The sequence below is a fragment of the Trichomycterus rosablanca genome, chromosome 1 (assembly GCF_030014385.1).
Source record: "Trichomycterus rosablanca isolate fTriRos1 chromosome 1, fTriRos1.hap1, whole genome shotgun sequence".
In the NCBI taxonomy this organism is placed as follows: domain Eukaryota; kingdom Metazoa; phylum Chordata; class Actinopteri; order Siluriformes; family Trichomycteridae; genus Trichomycterus; species Trichomycterus rosablanca.
In genome coordinates, this window is record NC_085988.1 from 30,118,191 (window position 1) to 30,134,462 (window position 16,272).

The following is a 16,272-nucleotide window of genomic DNA, read 5'->3' on the forward strand; positions in this document are numbered from 1 at the left end:
TGTGAACTTGAACTGATGAATCATGTGTAACCTGTAACTATCTGTCCTGTCATGAATGTTCACAGCAGCAGGGTAATTATGCTCCAGACTTGCCTGTTTAACCCAACCATGACTCCTCATCAAGCCCACATTCCTATCAGGTACTGGAATACAGGTACTTAGTGTCTTGATTCAAAATAAAAAAATGAAGCATTTGTATTTATACGTGATGAGATTTGCAGGTTCTCACTATCATTTACATTTGGCGAACGCTTATACAAAACAATTTCAATTGCGGCTGAATACAATAAAAGCAAATTCAGGGTTAAGGTACTTGCTCAGGGGCACAACAGTGGCAACTTGGCAGTGGTGGGGCTTGAACCAGCAACCTTCTGATTACTAGTCCAGTTCTGTTAAGCTACCACTGCCCTAGTACTTTGGTACCCACACACTGGGCCAATTAGGAACAACCAATCAACTAGCTGCATGTTTTAGATAAAAAGACCAAAGGTGATAATAAACAAAGGTCCCAAGGTCTCATTTTTTGTGCACTACCTCATACCAGCTGTGACACTAGCCTAAACTGTACGTATTGAGCATAATTCATTGCATATGCATCAGTCTGTGTGTGTTCATCAGCTCTTGACAAGAGGAATTGAATTCATTTTTAGCAACTGCTTTATTCTGGTCAGGGTAGCTTCTGGCATGGTTCCACCAGAAAACACTTTACACAAGGCAGGAATACCAAGGACAGGGTGCCAATGCCCCAGCCCCAGATAACAGCCAATAATGCCTGTGTAGATGCCTGGCTGGCTGACAGCACTGCTGGCTGCACTGCTGGCTGACAGCACAAACCCAGATCTCAGTGGTGGTGGGTTAACATAACAGACCGCTGCACCATTCTATACCCAATAATATTCATGCTTTTATAGTATTTCTTTATCTGTTTGACAGGTTTTAGCATACTGCTGCTTCTGTGTTCAAAACAGTCTAATATAATTTGCCTATGCCATTTGCTCTTCCTCTCACTTTTCTAACAAGCTGTAATGTTTACTCCTGAAGACATTTCTAAATCACTCTTTATTCACTTGGCACCTCCTTGTTAATGAACACATAGTGAGATGCTGTTGATACAAAATAAGCTAATGATCAAGGATAGGGGCATAAAGTTGATGTAGGGCCCTGAAGGACATAAACTGGAGTGAAAAACAACTGCTAACAGGTGTAATATGTCAATTCAATAAATTAAATTACATAATTCTAACTTTGCAGCAGTTGAAGGAATGCCATTTGCTTTGCAAGCATGATTGTGCTCTGGGCACAAAGCAAGGTTTATAAATAAATAAATAAAAGCTTGATTTAAAGAAATTCCAGTGACCTGTACAGAGCCCTGAATAGCCCCACTGAATAGCCTTGGAATTGAAACATCAGTTGAGGCTTTCTTGACCAACATCAGTGCCCAGCCATACAAATGCTCTTTTAACTAAAGGGCAGAAATTCCTGCAGACATACTTAAAATAAGCCTTCTCAGAAGAGTGGCTGTTGTTATAGCTGAAAAGATCACATAGAGGTCACTCTGTTTAAATACTCCTGTAGTCTCTCTCACACGTCCTTCCTCTTTTTAAACATATAAAATGTTATGAATGGTTTACATTTTCAATGAATGTGATTACTCATCTATTCAATTACATAATCATATCTTGCCCTTTATGACAATATCTACAATCCATCGCCTTCAAGAATTTGTGACATATAGTCAAGAGATAAAGGTGTCTTCGTAAGGTTTATTATTTCGGTAGAGGAAATCTAATCATTAAAAGCACACATAAGAAAAGTACCGCAGCATCTAAAAGGCACAGAACTTTTCTTAGAGTTCACTTCAGTCCATCATAAAAAAAGCAGTAAAGATATCAAACTATAGCCACACTGCCTAAGTCAGGCGTCCCCTCTAAATCAGCTTAAAGAACTAGTGCACTTGTTATGTAAACTGTTATTCTGTACATTTTGAACTGGGACTTTTCACCTTGCTCCATCTAACACTGAGAGATGAATAGTACATTTACATTTTCAGCATTTAGCAGACGCCTTTATCCAAAGCAACTTACATTAGCGTATACAGTCTGAGCAACTGAGGGTTAAGGGCCTTGCTCAAGGGCCCAACAGCAGCAACCGGCAGGTGGGGCTTGAACCAGCAACCTTTGGATTACTAGTCCTGTGCCCTAACCACTAGGCTACGGCTTGCCTAGTATGCCACTACAGAAGTGATAAACTAATTTAAAATAATACTCAGTATCTTGTATGTGGTTAAGAATAAAACAGCATTTTAATGTAATGATGGTGTATACAGTACATGCACTAATATACCTGAAAATCCAGATGTGATCAAATTAAGGGAACTGTTGTTTCTAATAATAATGCTATTATTAGGGCAAGCCGTAGCCTAGTGGTTAAGGTACTGGACAGTAATCAGAAGGTTGCTGGTTCAAGCCCCACCACTGCCAGGTTGCTGCTGTTGGGCCCTTGAGCACGGCCCTTAACCCTCGATTGCTCAGACTGTATACTGTAACTGTAATGTAAGTCGCTTTGGATAAAGGCGTCTGCGAAATGCCTAAAATGTAAATGTAAAATTAGTGTTCATATAAACACACACAAACACATACACACACAAAGAAAGATGTTTGAGTCTTACTTTACATATTGCCTTTATGTGAGTGGAAGAATCTGCTGGATGAAAAAGCATGTGATTCTGCTGGCGGTGTAGAGATCACGGCTGACCGGTATAATTGGTTTGAGCATTCCAAATAAATTCATATAACCATTTTGTTTAATTGAGTTATTCACATCTAAACAAAACATCACATGTCCCTGCACTGCTCTGCACTGAAATATTGTCTAATAGAAAAACATGCTCTGAATAACACAGGACTAATTAAAAAAAACAGGACTGCTAAATAAAACCTGACATCCTTGGAGAAACCCATCTACCATCAACACCTTCTTTGTTTGCTGGGCGCTGAACTTCACTTTGCATTATAGAGGAGGTAAAAATATTCAGCAAATGCAGTAGGAATAATGCAAATGTGTTTAGGAACATTACAGGGGGCTCTCACATTTAGCTATTTTGACAGTGGGAGTGGGGTATGACAGCAGGGTTTAAAAAAAGCCATCATTTACTCCCAAAGTCAAACACTCAGCAAGTGCAGCACTGTAAAGCTAATTCACTAGCCCAACTGCTGATGGCTGGAGGACTGATGATTCGTAACAATATGGTAGAAAATGTTCTCTGCTTTGCTACACACAGACATTACAAATATTTTTTACAAGCAATCCAGGAACTAAATGTGAAAAGAGAACTTTTAAAGAAGCGTTTTATGTAACTTGCCTTCTTACAGGAGCATAATGATTACAATTATGTAAACGCAAATGGCCATGCAAGGCCAGCACAGTGCAAGCACACTTGCTGTTGTTCATACCTAATGTGCATTCATAACTGTAAAGGTTATACACATCAGTACTCACTAGAGATGGGACGATCGATCGGCTATGAATCGGTATCGGCCGATTTTTAATCAAAATATGCTATCGGCGATCGGCGATATTTCCTAAAAGTAGCCGATCCGATCGTGTGATATATAAAGTCCATGTTAAGTTAACAGCTCAGTGGATTGATCCAGACTTTGAGCTACGACGCGCCAACCATCACATCACCATTCATCAACCATCGTACAGAAACCACAGTGAAAGCTCTTCATGACCTAAAATAACATCATTAACGTTGTGCATCATACATCCGATGTAATTTTGCTGATTGTAATATTTACTTTAAAAAGATAATTCAACCCGGTCACATCTGAGTCGATTCTATCAGCACGTTATATAAACTCCTGGTTCACTTTGGTAAATCGTAAGCGGTTCTTACTTGTGATGTAGATGAGAACAGAAAATGTTACAGAGCCAATCAGAGGCAAAAGTTTATTCATTACCAAATTCGTTAGTTCAGGATCATCTGCTGAACTTTTAGCTCCTTAGACGGAACGAGTCTGACGGTCGGTTACAGATCTGTGGTAATAGCAGTTTAATTAAGCTTTTTAATGAAGCTTTTTAATGTAAGAGAGTCACACAAAATGTTCTGTAGTAGCTGGTGTTTATTTAAAACCACGACATTTAATTAATAACAGTAAACACGGAGAGATAACTGAGAAGAGAAACTTATGCTTCGCGAAAAATGACTCGTGAATCAATGAATCACTTATAGCGATACAGTGAACAAAGCGTATCTTCTAAAGGCGCACACACACACACACGCGCGCGCTGCTCCGGTTTATCTTCACTGTGAGGCTCTTTTTAAGTTTATTTATTTTATTTACTGCTAACCCCAATCGCAATCGGCTATCGGCCGATGTCCCTGAAAGGAGATCGCAGATCGGAATCGGTGCCAAAAACCCCGATCGTCCCATCTCTAGTACTCACAAAAAGTAGCATACTGACTGCTGTTTTTTTGTATTTGTTGTTTATAATATTATATTTATAAATTTATTATTAGTAGGGCTGTCGTTAATCGTGTTAATTAACGCGTAAGAATTTTAATCGCGATTAAAAAAATTAATCGAAATTAAAATTTTGAATCAAACCATTTTTATTGGGCTGTGTTTGTGCCACGTAAATACGCGTCATTATGGTAATCTGCGCTGCTTTAACACGGCAACATCGTGTTTATACTGTAGCGATAACACACGTCTTTCTCCAGTTTGCGTCGTGAGTTACGAATTACTCGAGCTGCTGCTGCTGCGACATATTGCGAAATATCGGTTATTTTACATTATAATTTTCAAAAAGCATGAGAAATCATCACTACACAAAATTACAGTTATTAATTGACGCTTTAATATCATCTTTGGTCAGAGCGCATTTGTCTCGTCAGGTGTCTGCGCGCACGGATACGCGTTACTGGCAAAATGAGCTCAGACTCAGTCTAACTGTATTTCAGATGAATTTGGATGGAAAGCTCATGAACTGTACACGTCGTGGGAACATTACAAACACTGCTGTTAAATGGATCACAATGGACTGTATAAACGCTTTAACATAGTTAACGATGTGGGTTGACAGGACGTTATACGTGTTGCACAGGGGCGTAACTACAGGGGGCGGTGGGGGTCCTCCACGACATGAACTCAACCACTCACCGCACTGCCCCCCCCCCCCCCCATTGGCTGCACTCGCCAGGTCGTTATTATTATATTACAATATTTTCATTAAGTAAAATTAAAATAACTAAAACTGTGCATTAAAAATACCAGAGGCAGGAATTTGGACTTGAAGTGTAACTTCTGAGTGAGTACTTTTAATTCATTCTCATCAGCTATCAGCATATTTGTTGAGGGGGACCAAATTTTTTTTTTGCACTGGGGCCCATGAACTCCTAGTTACGCCACTGGTGTTGCATCTAGAAATGGTTCATATTATGAGCGCCTGTTTTCAGTGGCAGGGTTATGAACAGGATTCTCACTTTTGTCAGATAATGTGAACAGACTTGTCATTTTGAATAACTGGCTGAAAGATGGGTAGCTGTTAACAACTCTCTATAGGCATTGGCTGGCTTTCTAAAAATAATTTAGATTTAATAATTTTATCATAATTTTATGATTGTTTTTATTGATAAACATGTTCTTGCAATAAAAATGTGCATAACTGTTCCAATTTGCTTAGTTATTAGTTAGCGATTAATTGCGATTAATTGTGATTAATTTGGTTCTTTAATCACGATTAATCTCGATTAAAAAATTTAATCGCGTGACAGCCCTAATTATTAGGTTTATTAAATATTTATATTTTCCCCTGATTTTCTCACAATTTAGTCATATACAATTACCTAATTTGCCTTTTACAAACACACAGCCAATTGTGTGTGTGTGTAAGTGCCCGGCAGGCTGACAGCAGAGCTGAGATTCAAACTCGAGAGCTTTAGATCTCAGCATTGGTGGACTAAGTGCCCCTGACTGATGTTTAAAAATTAAGCTCCTCACTTCATTTAATACTGCCATGATGAGAAGCATAAACAAAACAGTGGGCAGTGGTAGCCCAGCTGTTAAGGTACAGGACTAGTAATCAGAAGGTCGCTGGTTCAAGCCCCACCACTGCCAGGTTGCCACTGTTGGGCCCTTGAGCAGGGCCCTTAGCCCTTAATTGCTTGCAGTGAATACCTTCACAATTGTAAGTCGCTTTAGAAAAAAGGGTCTGCTAAATGCCGAAAATGTAAATGAAACAGTGCAAGGCACAATGGGAAATGAAGTACAACCCCAAACCAGAAAAAGTTGGGACAGTATGGAAAATGCAAATTAAAAATGCAGGGACTCCTACATTTACTTCTATTTCATTGCAGACAGTATGACAGTATGTCTGGTCAGCTACATTTTAATATGTTCATATACATCCATTCCTGCATTTCAAGCCTGCAACACATTCCAGAAATAGTTGGAATGGTAAAGCATTTACCACTTTGTTAAATGTTGCCATTCCTTCTCACAACACTTTAAAACATTTCGGCTCCGAGGATACCAAGCTCAATGTAATATAGAAAAGATGTCTACAATGAAACTGTGTACAGTATATAAAAATGCACATATTTATTTAGTGGTGTACCTAGTTCTCTTTTAAATTTCTGGTCAGGAAGGGTGGCAAGAAGACAGTATCTCTCCCAAAACTTCCTTAAAAAGTAGAACCTGATAAAGACTAGCATTGAAAGTTACCGTAAGAGCTGACCTGCAAAAAACGGGTATGCCCTGTCTTTTTATCTCTGTCCTTATACATATATTTATTTACTCACTGGGTGGTGAGTATATTCCTCTGAGCTGGGGATGGGAGACACAGCTGGAGATAACACTGCTCTCTCATTTTTTTTCGGTTCGACTGCAGTTTCATAGGAGTACTGTACGGTTTCAGAGCTATTGACGGAAACATAAATTTTCCTCTCTATTCATGGGCTTGAATCGATTCGCTAGAATATAATAATCTTGACATCTTAAGTGTGTGAGCAGTGTGTTGTTTCCTGATGGCTTTTTCAAAGCTGCTGAGCTGAGGAACGAGCAGAGGAAGCAGACACTCATGAATTCCCCTTTGCCTTATTCTCTGTATTATCAGTAAGGGAGCGGTGCATGTCTTGCTTACACGAGGAGAGATTTTAACCACCTTTTACAGTTTTACTGTCCATCTGGTGAAGACAAAGCAGCCATATTAATAGCAAACTCAGATTGCAACACAGAGCTTAAACCTAAGTTGAACAGCTGGGCTGAATACTAGAGAAATCGTGGAAGTAGTAGAACAAACATATTCTAAAATGTTTGCTTGAGTTCTCCTTTTTAAAATACATATTGACATCTGTGTTTTCTTTTAGCTCTAGGTGTGGAATTCCAAATGAAAAAAAAAAAAAAAGCAAAGCACTGACTGAAAAGCAATTCTGGCATATAGCCTAGGATTTGAGGCACTTTCCCTAGCATTCCTGTTCCAAGGTTTTATGTCTGATGTAGATTTATGAGTGGGCTGAGGAACTTTAAGAGACTTTAAGAGACTCTACCAGCTTCTGTTAAAGTTTTTTTGTTTGTTTAATTTTAATTGCATTATACACTGACATTTTATTTAAAGTTTTTATTTAAACTTTGAGGAAGGTCACAGTTACCTGACTTCCTATACATTATGCTATTATTATGCAGAATAGTGTAATAAATTTTTAATAGATCTGTCAAGGCTTTTGGGGGATATTATTTATTAATATGTGTTCTGGATGAGGATAGTTACAACCTATAAAAAGAAAAATAATCTTAAGCACATTATGCGTAGTTCACACTACACGATTTTTGCCCTGATTTTCGTTCGGCGACTGGTCGGCGCTAGATTTGCCGGCTCGGGAGCAACTCGGCATTCGCTCAGTGATCGAAACTCTCGGCTCTCAATCGCTACAGTGGGGCCAAAAAGTATTTAGTCAGCCACTGATTGTGCAGGTTCTCCTACTTAGAAAGATGAGAGAGGTCTGTAATTTTCATCATAGGTACACTTCAACTATGAGAGACAAAATGAGAAAAAAAAAATCCAGGAAATCACATTGTAGGATTTTTAAAGAATTTATTTGTAAATTATGGTGGAAAATAAGTATTTGGTCAATAACAAACAAGCAAGATTTCTGGCTCTCACAGACCTGTAACTTCTTCTTTAAGAAGCTCTTCTGTCCTCCACTCGTTACCTGTATTAATGGCACCTGTTTGACCTTGTTATCTGTATAAAAGACACCTGTCCACAGCCTCAAACAGTCAGACTCCAAACTCAACCATGGCCAAGACCAAAGAGCTGTCGAAGGACACCAGGAAGAAAATTGTAGACCTGCACCAGGGTGGGAAGAGTGAATCTACAATAGGCAAGCAGGTTGGTGTGAATAAATCAACTGTGGGAGCAATTGTAAGAAAATGGAAGACATACAAGACCATTGATAATCTCCCTCGATCTGGGGCCCCACGCAAGATCTCATCCCGTGGGGTCAAAATTATCATGAAAACGGTGAGCAAAAATGCCAGAACTACACGGAGGGACCTGATGAATGACCTGCAGAGAGCTGGGACCAAAGTAACAAAGGCTACCATCAGTAACACACTACGCCGAGAGGGACTCAAATCCTGCAGTGCCAGGCGTGTCCCCCTGCTTAAGCCAGTACATGTCCAGGCCCGTCTGAAGTTTGCCAGAGAGCATATGGATGATCCAGAAGAGGATTGGGAGAATATCATGTGGTCAGATGAAACCAAAATGGAACTTTTTGGTAAAAACTCAACTCGTCGTGTTTGGAGGAAGAAGAATGCTGAGTTGCATCCCAAGAACACCATACCTACTGTGAAGCATGGGGGTGGAAACATCATGCTTTGGGGCTGTTTTTCTGCAAAGGGGACAGGACGACTGATCCGTGTTAAGGGAAGAATGAACGGGGCCATGTATCGTGAGATTTTAAGCCAAAACCTCCTTCCATCAGTGAGAGCATTGAAGATGGAACGTGGCTGGGTCTTCCAGCATTACAATGATCCCAAACACACCGCTCGGGCAACGAATAAGTGGCTCCATAAAAAGCATTTCAAGGTCCTGGAGTGGCCTAGCCAGTCTCCAGACCACAACCAATTTGTGGAGGGAGTTGAAAGTCCGTGTTGACTAGCGACAGCCCCAAAACATCACTGCTCTAAAGGAGATCTGCATGGAGGAATGGGCCAAAATACCAGCTACAGTGTGTGCATACCTGGTGAAGACTTACAGGAAACGTTTGACCTCTGTCATTGCCAACAAAGGTTATGTTACAAAGTATTGAGTTGAACTTTTGTTATTGACCAAATACTTATTTTCCACCATAATTTACAAATAAATTCTTTAAAAATCCTACAATGTGATTTCCTGGATTTTTTTTTTCTCATTTTGTCTCTCATAGTTGAAGTGTACCTATGATGAAAATTACAGACCTCTCTCATCTTTCTAAGTAGGAGAACCTGCACAATCAGTGGCTGACTAAATACTTTTTAGCCTTACTGCATGTGTGAACTACTCAACAACTCGATCCGAGCGGCTCGCCGAGCAACCAAAGAGAGATATCTAGCTTGTCAAATATCTGGATCTGAGTCGCCCAACTGGCAATGAGTGCTATGTCAAACAGCCAATGAGAACACAAGATATGGTGTGAGGGGAAACGCAGGGGAGGAGTGTAAAAAGGTGGCACAGGGGCGTAATATAGTTTATATCAGAACACATCATTCGGCACACACACAAGTTTTACAGTATGTCTGACCTTATCATTCTCTACAAAACACCACCGCTGCATTGCAAAAATATTTATTAACCTCCAACTCACTATAGAACAATCCATGCTGCTCGCATAGCCAAATCCACTCAGATTCATTTATTTTTTCTCTGATTTTACGTTGCACATCAGCGCAAACTGTAATCGCTTGCTACTTGTTTGTATCATTAAACCCCTCTTCACGCTTGTGTGTGTTTTCGTGACAAAACGTAGTTTGGGAGACCAAAGAAGCTCACCTGCGATTCCAGTTGGTGATAGATCGTGTAGTGTGAGACCCCCTATCGCTGATCAGTCGTGTAGTGTGAAAGCCACATGGACTTGAAAGACTCCCGATTACAAGAGATCCAGTCGTGTAGTGTGAACTTGGCATTAAAGAGCTGTTTATTTAACCAGATCATGTACAGCTGGTCATTGTCAATAAAAAAAATCTCCCGGGTAAACAAAAACCAGACAGATTTATTTGATGATAATGATTCTCACTCTGCATTCTCCCTAACTACAGGTTTATGCTACTAACTGTCATTAATAAAAAACTGGTTTTTGGTTTGAAACATTAAAACAGTATCATAAGTAGCCTCTGTATTAACTTAATTCAAGTTGTTTTCATCTTAAAAAAACAGGTATCATATGTGCTCTTCCCCATCATACAGCTGTCTTATTCACTTAATGCAATATACCACTATCCAACAATCATTTTTATCAATGCAAAATATTCATGTTTTAAAAAAAATCAGTTTCTACAATCTCTCGTCCTGCTGTTCAGCCTCGTTTTTAGCTCTGTGTGGTGTGAATGTTTGCTTTTAATATGGCTGCTTTTTTATCCTTAGATGGACTGTGTATAGTAGTTAAATCTCCCTCTCATTCCAGTTAAATACACAAATAAGATAATCTTATTGATTTGGTGCTGTAGACGTTCTATAATGTATAGGATGTATGAACCACCTTTTTGGTTGAAATTTTTAAGTGAACTAGTTCTGGGTCTGCCCTGCTCAGCGGGTCATTCAGCAGGAGACAGCCAGGAGCTTCCTTGTAATATGTCCAAACCACTTTAACCACTTCCATAGCTAATCAGCTCAGGTGAACAAGGCCAGCAGTTCCTTACATGTTCATCATTCTTTTGTGACTTACTGGAGAAATTTTGGGTAGACAGACCACAACCCTTCACCTTCTCCATGTTTTATTACGTTACAGATTCATTCTATTATAGATTGTGTGTAGATGTTTGAGGCAAAAAAGAACTCAATCACCAGTAATTACGAATTGAAAACAGGGTTTAGAAAATATACAATTTTATTTTACTGACAAAAATGGTTTATTTAGGGGTTACATATCTGTACACACCCTTAGCCTAATACTTGGTTGAGTAAGAAGATATACTTTATTTGTCATTTATACATATACAGGTGTAAAGTACAATGAAATTATTTCTTCGCATATCCCAGCTTGTTTGGAAGTTGGGGTCAGAGTGCAGGGTCAGCCATCGTACGGTGCCCCTGAAGCAGATAGGGTTAAGGGTCTTGCTCAAGGACCCAACAGTGGCTGCATAGCAGAGCCTGGATTTGAACCCCCAATCTTCCGGTTGATAGCCCAAAGCTCTATCCACTAGGCTACCACTGTCCCTTGATGCACCAATTACAGCTTCAAGTCGTCTTGGGAAAGAAGCTACGATCTTGGCACACTTGTTTCTGGACATTTTTACCCATTCCTCTCGGCATATTCTTGCAAGCTCCGTCAGGTTGGATGGGGAGCCTCGGTATGCAGCCATTTTCAGTTCCTTCCACAGATGTTTGATTGGATTCAGGTCCGGGCTATGGCTGGGGCACTCAAGGACATTCACAAACTGGCAAACTCCATGCGGGCTGTCATGTGCCGTCTGGCCACTCTACCATAAAGGCGTGATTTGTGGAGTGCTGCCTGGATGGTTGATCTTCTGATAGGTTCTCCCATCTCCACAAGGATACGCTGGAGCTCTGTCAGAGTGACCCCCATCTTCCCCAATCGCTCAGTTTGGTCAATTTTTCTGTACCCTTCTCCAGATCTATACCTTGACACAATCCTGTTTCTGAGGTCTGCAGAAACTAATTCCTTTGACCCCATGGCTTGGAGTTTGCTCTGATATGCACTGTCAACTGTGGGACCTTATAAAGGTAGGTGTTGGCAATCCCCAATCATGTCCAATTGATTAAATTTACCACAGATGGACTCCAATTAAATTGTAGAAATATCTCAAGCAGTATCAGTGAAAACAAAATGCACCTCAGCTCACTTTTGGGTGTCATATCAAAGGGTGTGCACACTTGTGTGCATATGATATTTTACATTTAGATTGTTAATAAATTAGCACAAATGTCTAAAAAACTGCTTTCACTTTGTCATTGTGGGCTATTTTGTGCAGTATTTTGTGACAAAAAATTTACTCAATCTATTATAGAATGAGTCTGTAACCAGCTGGCAGTAATCAAGCATAGTTGTGTCCACAATAACTGAACTGAACTACAATTGTGAAGAGGGAACTTCTTTTTTCATGGCACTGTTAATAGTATCTGTTAATGACACACACATTTCAAATCAAATTACCACTTGTTATTTGACTGTTTAGGTAGGGTTCCAGGATTTTATAAAGGGCAAAAGTGGACAGGACAGGAGTTCTTGGTTGCTTCACTTGCTTTTTTATGCCAAAACTTAATATAGTTGAACGTGAACTATAAGGGCTAAAACCCAGAGGCCTGGTAACCCTGTTTACAAGTCAGTTCTTCCATTCTCTTGACACGAATGATTAGATAGATGTTATATCGTGACATGGTGGCAGTCATCCATGAGCTGCTTCATGGTAGGAGTCGTGTTTGACAAGAAGTTAAGGACATGTTCATCTATCAGACTCTCTCAGCTGACAGTTACCTGTACCTTGTATCCGTCTGCACTGTCTAGTTTGTCAGGCAGAAGGAGCACAGAGGCTCAGTTGTGTCTGTGATTTGTTGATCTCTCTTGATTGACAGTCACCTGCACTTCATAAGCACTAAGATGATTCAGGTGGAAGGTTTCCTATATTTCATGGCTCCTCTCTGTTTCCTTCACCAGCTTATTTCTCTGAAGCCACGATTTTTTCTTTCTTTCTAGAAACTCTATCTGTTGTCACATCATGTTGGGCCTTATGAGGCAACAAACCTGGAAAAGCAAATTGCCCCAAAGGTTGGCTGTTGTCCCTTTTCCAGAGCCGATTATGCTTATAAATCCACTGGTATGTGCAGGGGAACGGAAACTGGTATGGAGTTCGGCTTTAGTTTTGTTGCAATGGCTGGTCGTGGATGGCTGTCATCATGTGACAACCACACCTCATTTCTGCACTATCCCTTTTTTCCACCTATTGGTTTGTGGATATTTTTGTGTTTTCATTTGATACTTTCTATTAATTTGGCCGCTTATTCGTTTCCCTTTTTAGGCACAATTTTGTTATAGGTTTTATTTCCATCCTTGCAGGTGTTTGGGGATCCACCTCGCTCTCACTGTATTTAGGCATGTTCCAGCCAATACACATACAGGTATATTTAATTATTCACACTTAATAAACCCCTAACCTCAAACAATTTGTTAGTACTGAAGTATGCAGTTTGAAATGCAGCCTTGGTGTAGTAGGAATACTACAGCTCAATACTGACTGTATACTTTAAATTAATATGATGTTACATTTTTTAACAATCATTTACATGTTATCTTTTTAAAGTACATTGTCCTCAGTGGGAACAAGTATCTCAGAGATGCTTAAACTGCATCATGTTTTAAAGTGGGAAAAAGGAGCAAATAACCCTTATTAGCTTATTTTTTACTCTTCATAAAGTTACATTTTGCTCTACTTAATAACAATGCTCAGACTGTAAAACAAATATTCTAAAGGAATATATACAGAACCTACAACATCACACTTATGCAAAACTGCTGTTTTTATTTGAACTTTTACACACAGAACATTTAGCAGCTTTTTTTGGCTTGTTTAACAAAAGTGTCTACAATTGAAAGATGTGGATGTCAATCAAACGCGATGGACCAATCAGAATTGACGCAGAGTTGAAATTTTCCGTTAAAGTTCTGTCACGTTTTTAGATCATTAAAAACCAAAGCGCGCTTATTAAAAAACCTGCTGGATTTTGAAGAGGAAAACGAGAATCGGTCTAGTTTGTGTTATTTCATAACACTAATGGATTAATCGTTGAGGATACGAGAGATCTCCAAGTCAGGACAAGATATGTTTTCTTTATCTCAGGTGAGCGATGTATCATTTATAAAGTGATCTTTATTGTGTTTAAACAGTGTATTTAGATGTGGCAGTAGTAGATGATTTTTTAAAATGCTAAAAGTAGATCAGTGTGTTTTAATTTCTAAATGGCTGTTGCAGATGAGTTGTAGATCAGTGGCACATGTTAGTGATGTCATCAAGAGTGAGTGGCAATAAACGGCACTCTGTTGGAACATCTCTTCGTGTGTTATTTGCTTTACACACAACCAATGGCCTTATTTACATTAAGTGTTATTTATATTAAGCAACAGTATCGGATCGGATTACATGTTTTTTACCTTCCGATATCCAATATCGAACCGATACTGATACAGAGTATTGGATCGGTGCCAGCCCCAATGTTAATAGTATTCTATGTTGTTTTCAGATGAGGGTTTGATCCTCACCACTGCATAATCTCTGTGGGCTCGAACCAACAACCTTTTAATTACTAATCTAGTACCTTAACTGTCGAGCCTGTTACCAAAAAGACAAAGAGAAGATAAAAGCAAGAGGGACACTAAAGAATAGAGTAATCGTCCAAACATATGTTTTAAGGTGATCTTCAGCACTAGAAGGAATTTAATCTTTAATGTTTTGCAATAAGTGTAATGGAAAAATAATAGCATTGGGGATGAAAATAAAAGTGCAGGCATCGAGCAGGTCGATCTGAAAACAGAAGGAGGGAGGAATCAGGGTGGATTAGAGGGTGAGATAAAAAGAGAAGGAGATGCTGTTGAGCTGATACGGGCTAATGAATCCTACAGTTCAAGAGTGGGAAAAATTGAGAGAAAAAGAGAAGGACAATAAGGTACATTAGGCCACACTAAAGAGGTAGAAGCAACACATCTTCAGTATTAGTTCCAAGATATTCTTATGAATCATTAGTGAAGAAGGAGGGCAGATGCTGTAGGTGTTTTATAGACCACAAAAACACAGCCAAAACTTTGATACTTTCATTTTACCCTGGCACCAAAGTACTTACTTAAATTGTATTAAATATAACAATCCCTATTAAAATGGCACTTTGAACACAAGCATAAAAGGGCCTGAGGCTGAGGCACTTGTAGACCCCTTCTGCATGTGCTTGTTTTGCAACCTTCACAAAGAAATATCCTTTACTGCCTAGCAGAAACAAAAGTGAGTAATGAAGTCAGTCCTACCTGTTGTCATTTAGTTGTGTGTATCTGGGCTGTGGGTCTGGATCTCTGTCATTCAAATCATAACTCGCATCTGGATCCTGAAAAGAAAATGTTAAAATGAGAACCAATTAACCTGTAAAAAAAAAAAAAAAAAAAAAAAAAAATGGAAGCAACAAAGCCATGCTGCAGGTCACAAATTGTGATTCTCTATGAAAGAGTTACTTACGTAATTCTGAATCAGGTCAGGATGATCTTTCTCAATGCCGTCGTCCAGGATGGTAATGACGACTCCCTTTCCTGTGAAGCCCTGAGCCCAGGCTTCTTTCACATGCAGGTCCCGGCGGCTGGGGTTGTACTGTCAAATTAAAGTTAGACTTTAGACGACCGATCAAAGACTTGCAAGATTATTGAGTCAAGCCTTGTCTCTTAATATTCAACAGAAAAGATGAGACTGTTTTCTTGCTTCTGTTTGAAGTAGCACATTAAAGTGTTCTTCAGACGAACATAAGACAGAGAGAAGACGACATCTCAAACTAAAATAAATAGGTACAGAGATAAGGAAGACTGTGTTCTCTAATTGGCAGGTGCCACAGAGTTGAATCATTGTTTTTAAAGACTTGGTTATGGCTGACTTAACATGCTTCATTTCATTCAGTCTTCTCACTTCTCTTTTGTGAATTATGTAGCAGAAAGGCTTTATCACCATTACTGGACTGCTTATCCTTAGAGAGATCCAAAAAATACCCAGAAATCAAATATGTAATCTTATCTAACATTAGTCTGACATAGTCAATTTACAATTTATTTCTGAAGCATGAGTGGATTTGTTTGTCCTATTACATTCACATTTGAAAACCATTTTTAAAACAGAAAACAGAGTTGCAAAATAATGTGAAATTGCAAAAATAATTAGCAGTATGTTGATGCTGGCACGCAACACATTGTGTCAGCACTTCAACACTGTCTTTCCTTTTCAGAGCCGAGTTTTTCAAGTGTTGCCAGCTCCATTTATACAAAACGTCCCTAAATGTCACAACCTCCTTTAACACACACAAGCATAC

General features: G+C 39.3%; 1 protein-coding gene across 3 annotated transcripts in view; it reads right to left on the reverse strand.

Annotated features, from left to right (window-relative positions):
* furinb (furin (paired basic amino acid cleaving enzyme) b) overlaps positions 1–16,272 on the reverse strand; it is a 195,222-nt gene that overhangs the window by 68,113 nt on the left and 110,837 nt on the right. For all 3 annotated transcript variants that reach the window (XM_062991282.1, XM_062991274.1, XM_062991264.1), the window contains exons 5-6: positions 15,438–15,566; positions 15,233–15,309 (exon numbers count right to left, since the gene is read on the reverse strand). In XM_062991282.1, the coding sequence (XP_062847352.1) occupies positions 15,233–15,309; positions 15,438–15,566 (206 nt within the window). The remainder of the gene's footprint in view (positions 1–15,232; positions 15,310–15,437; positions 15,567–16,272) is intronic.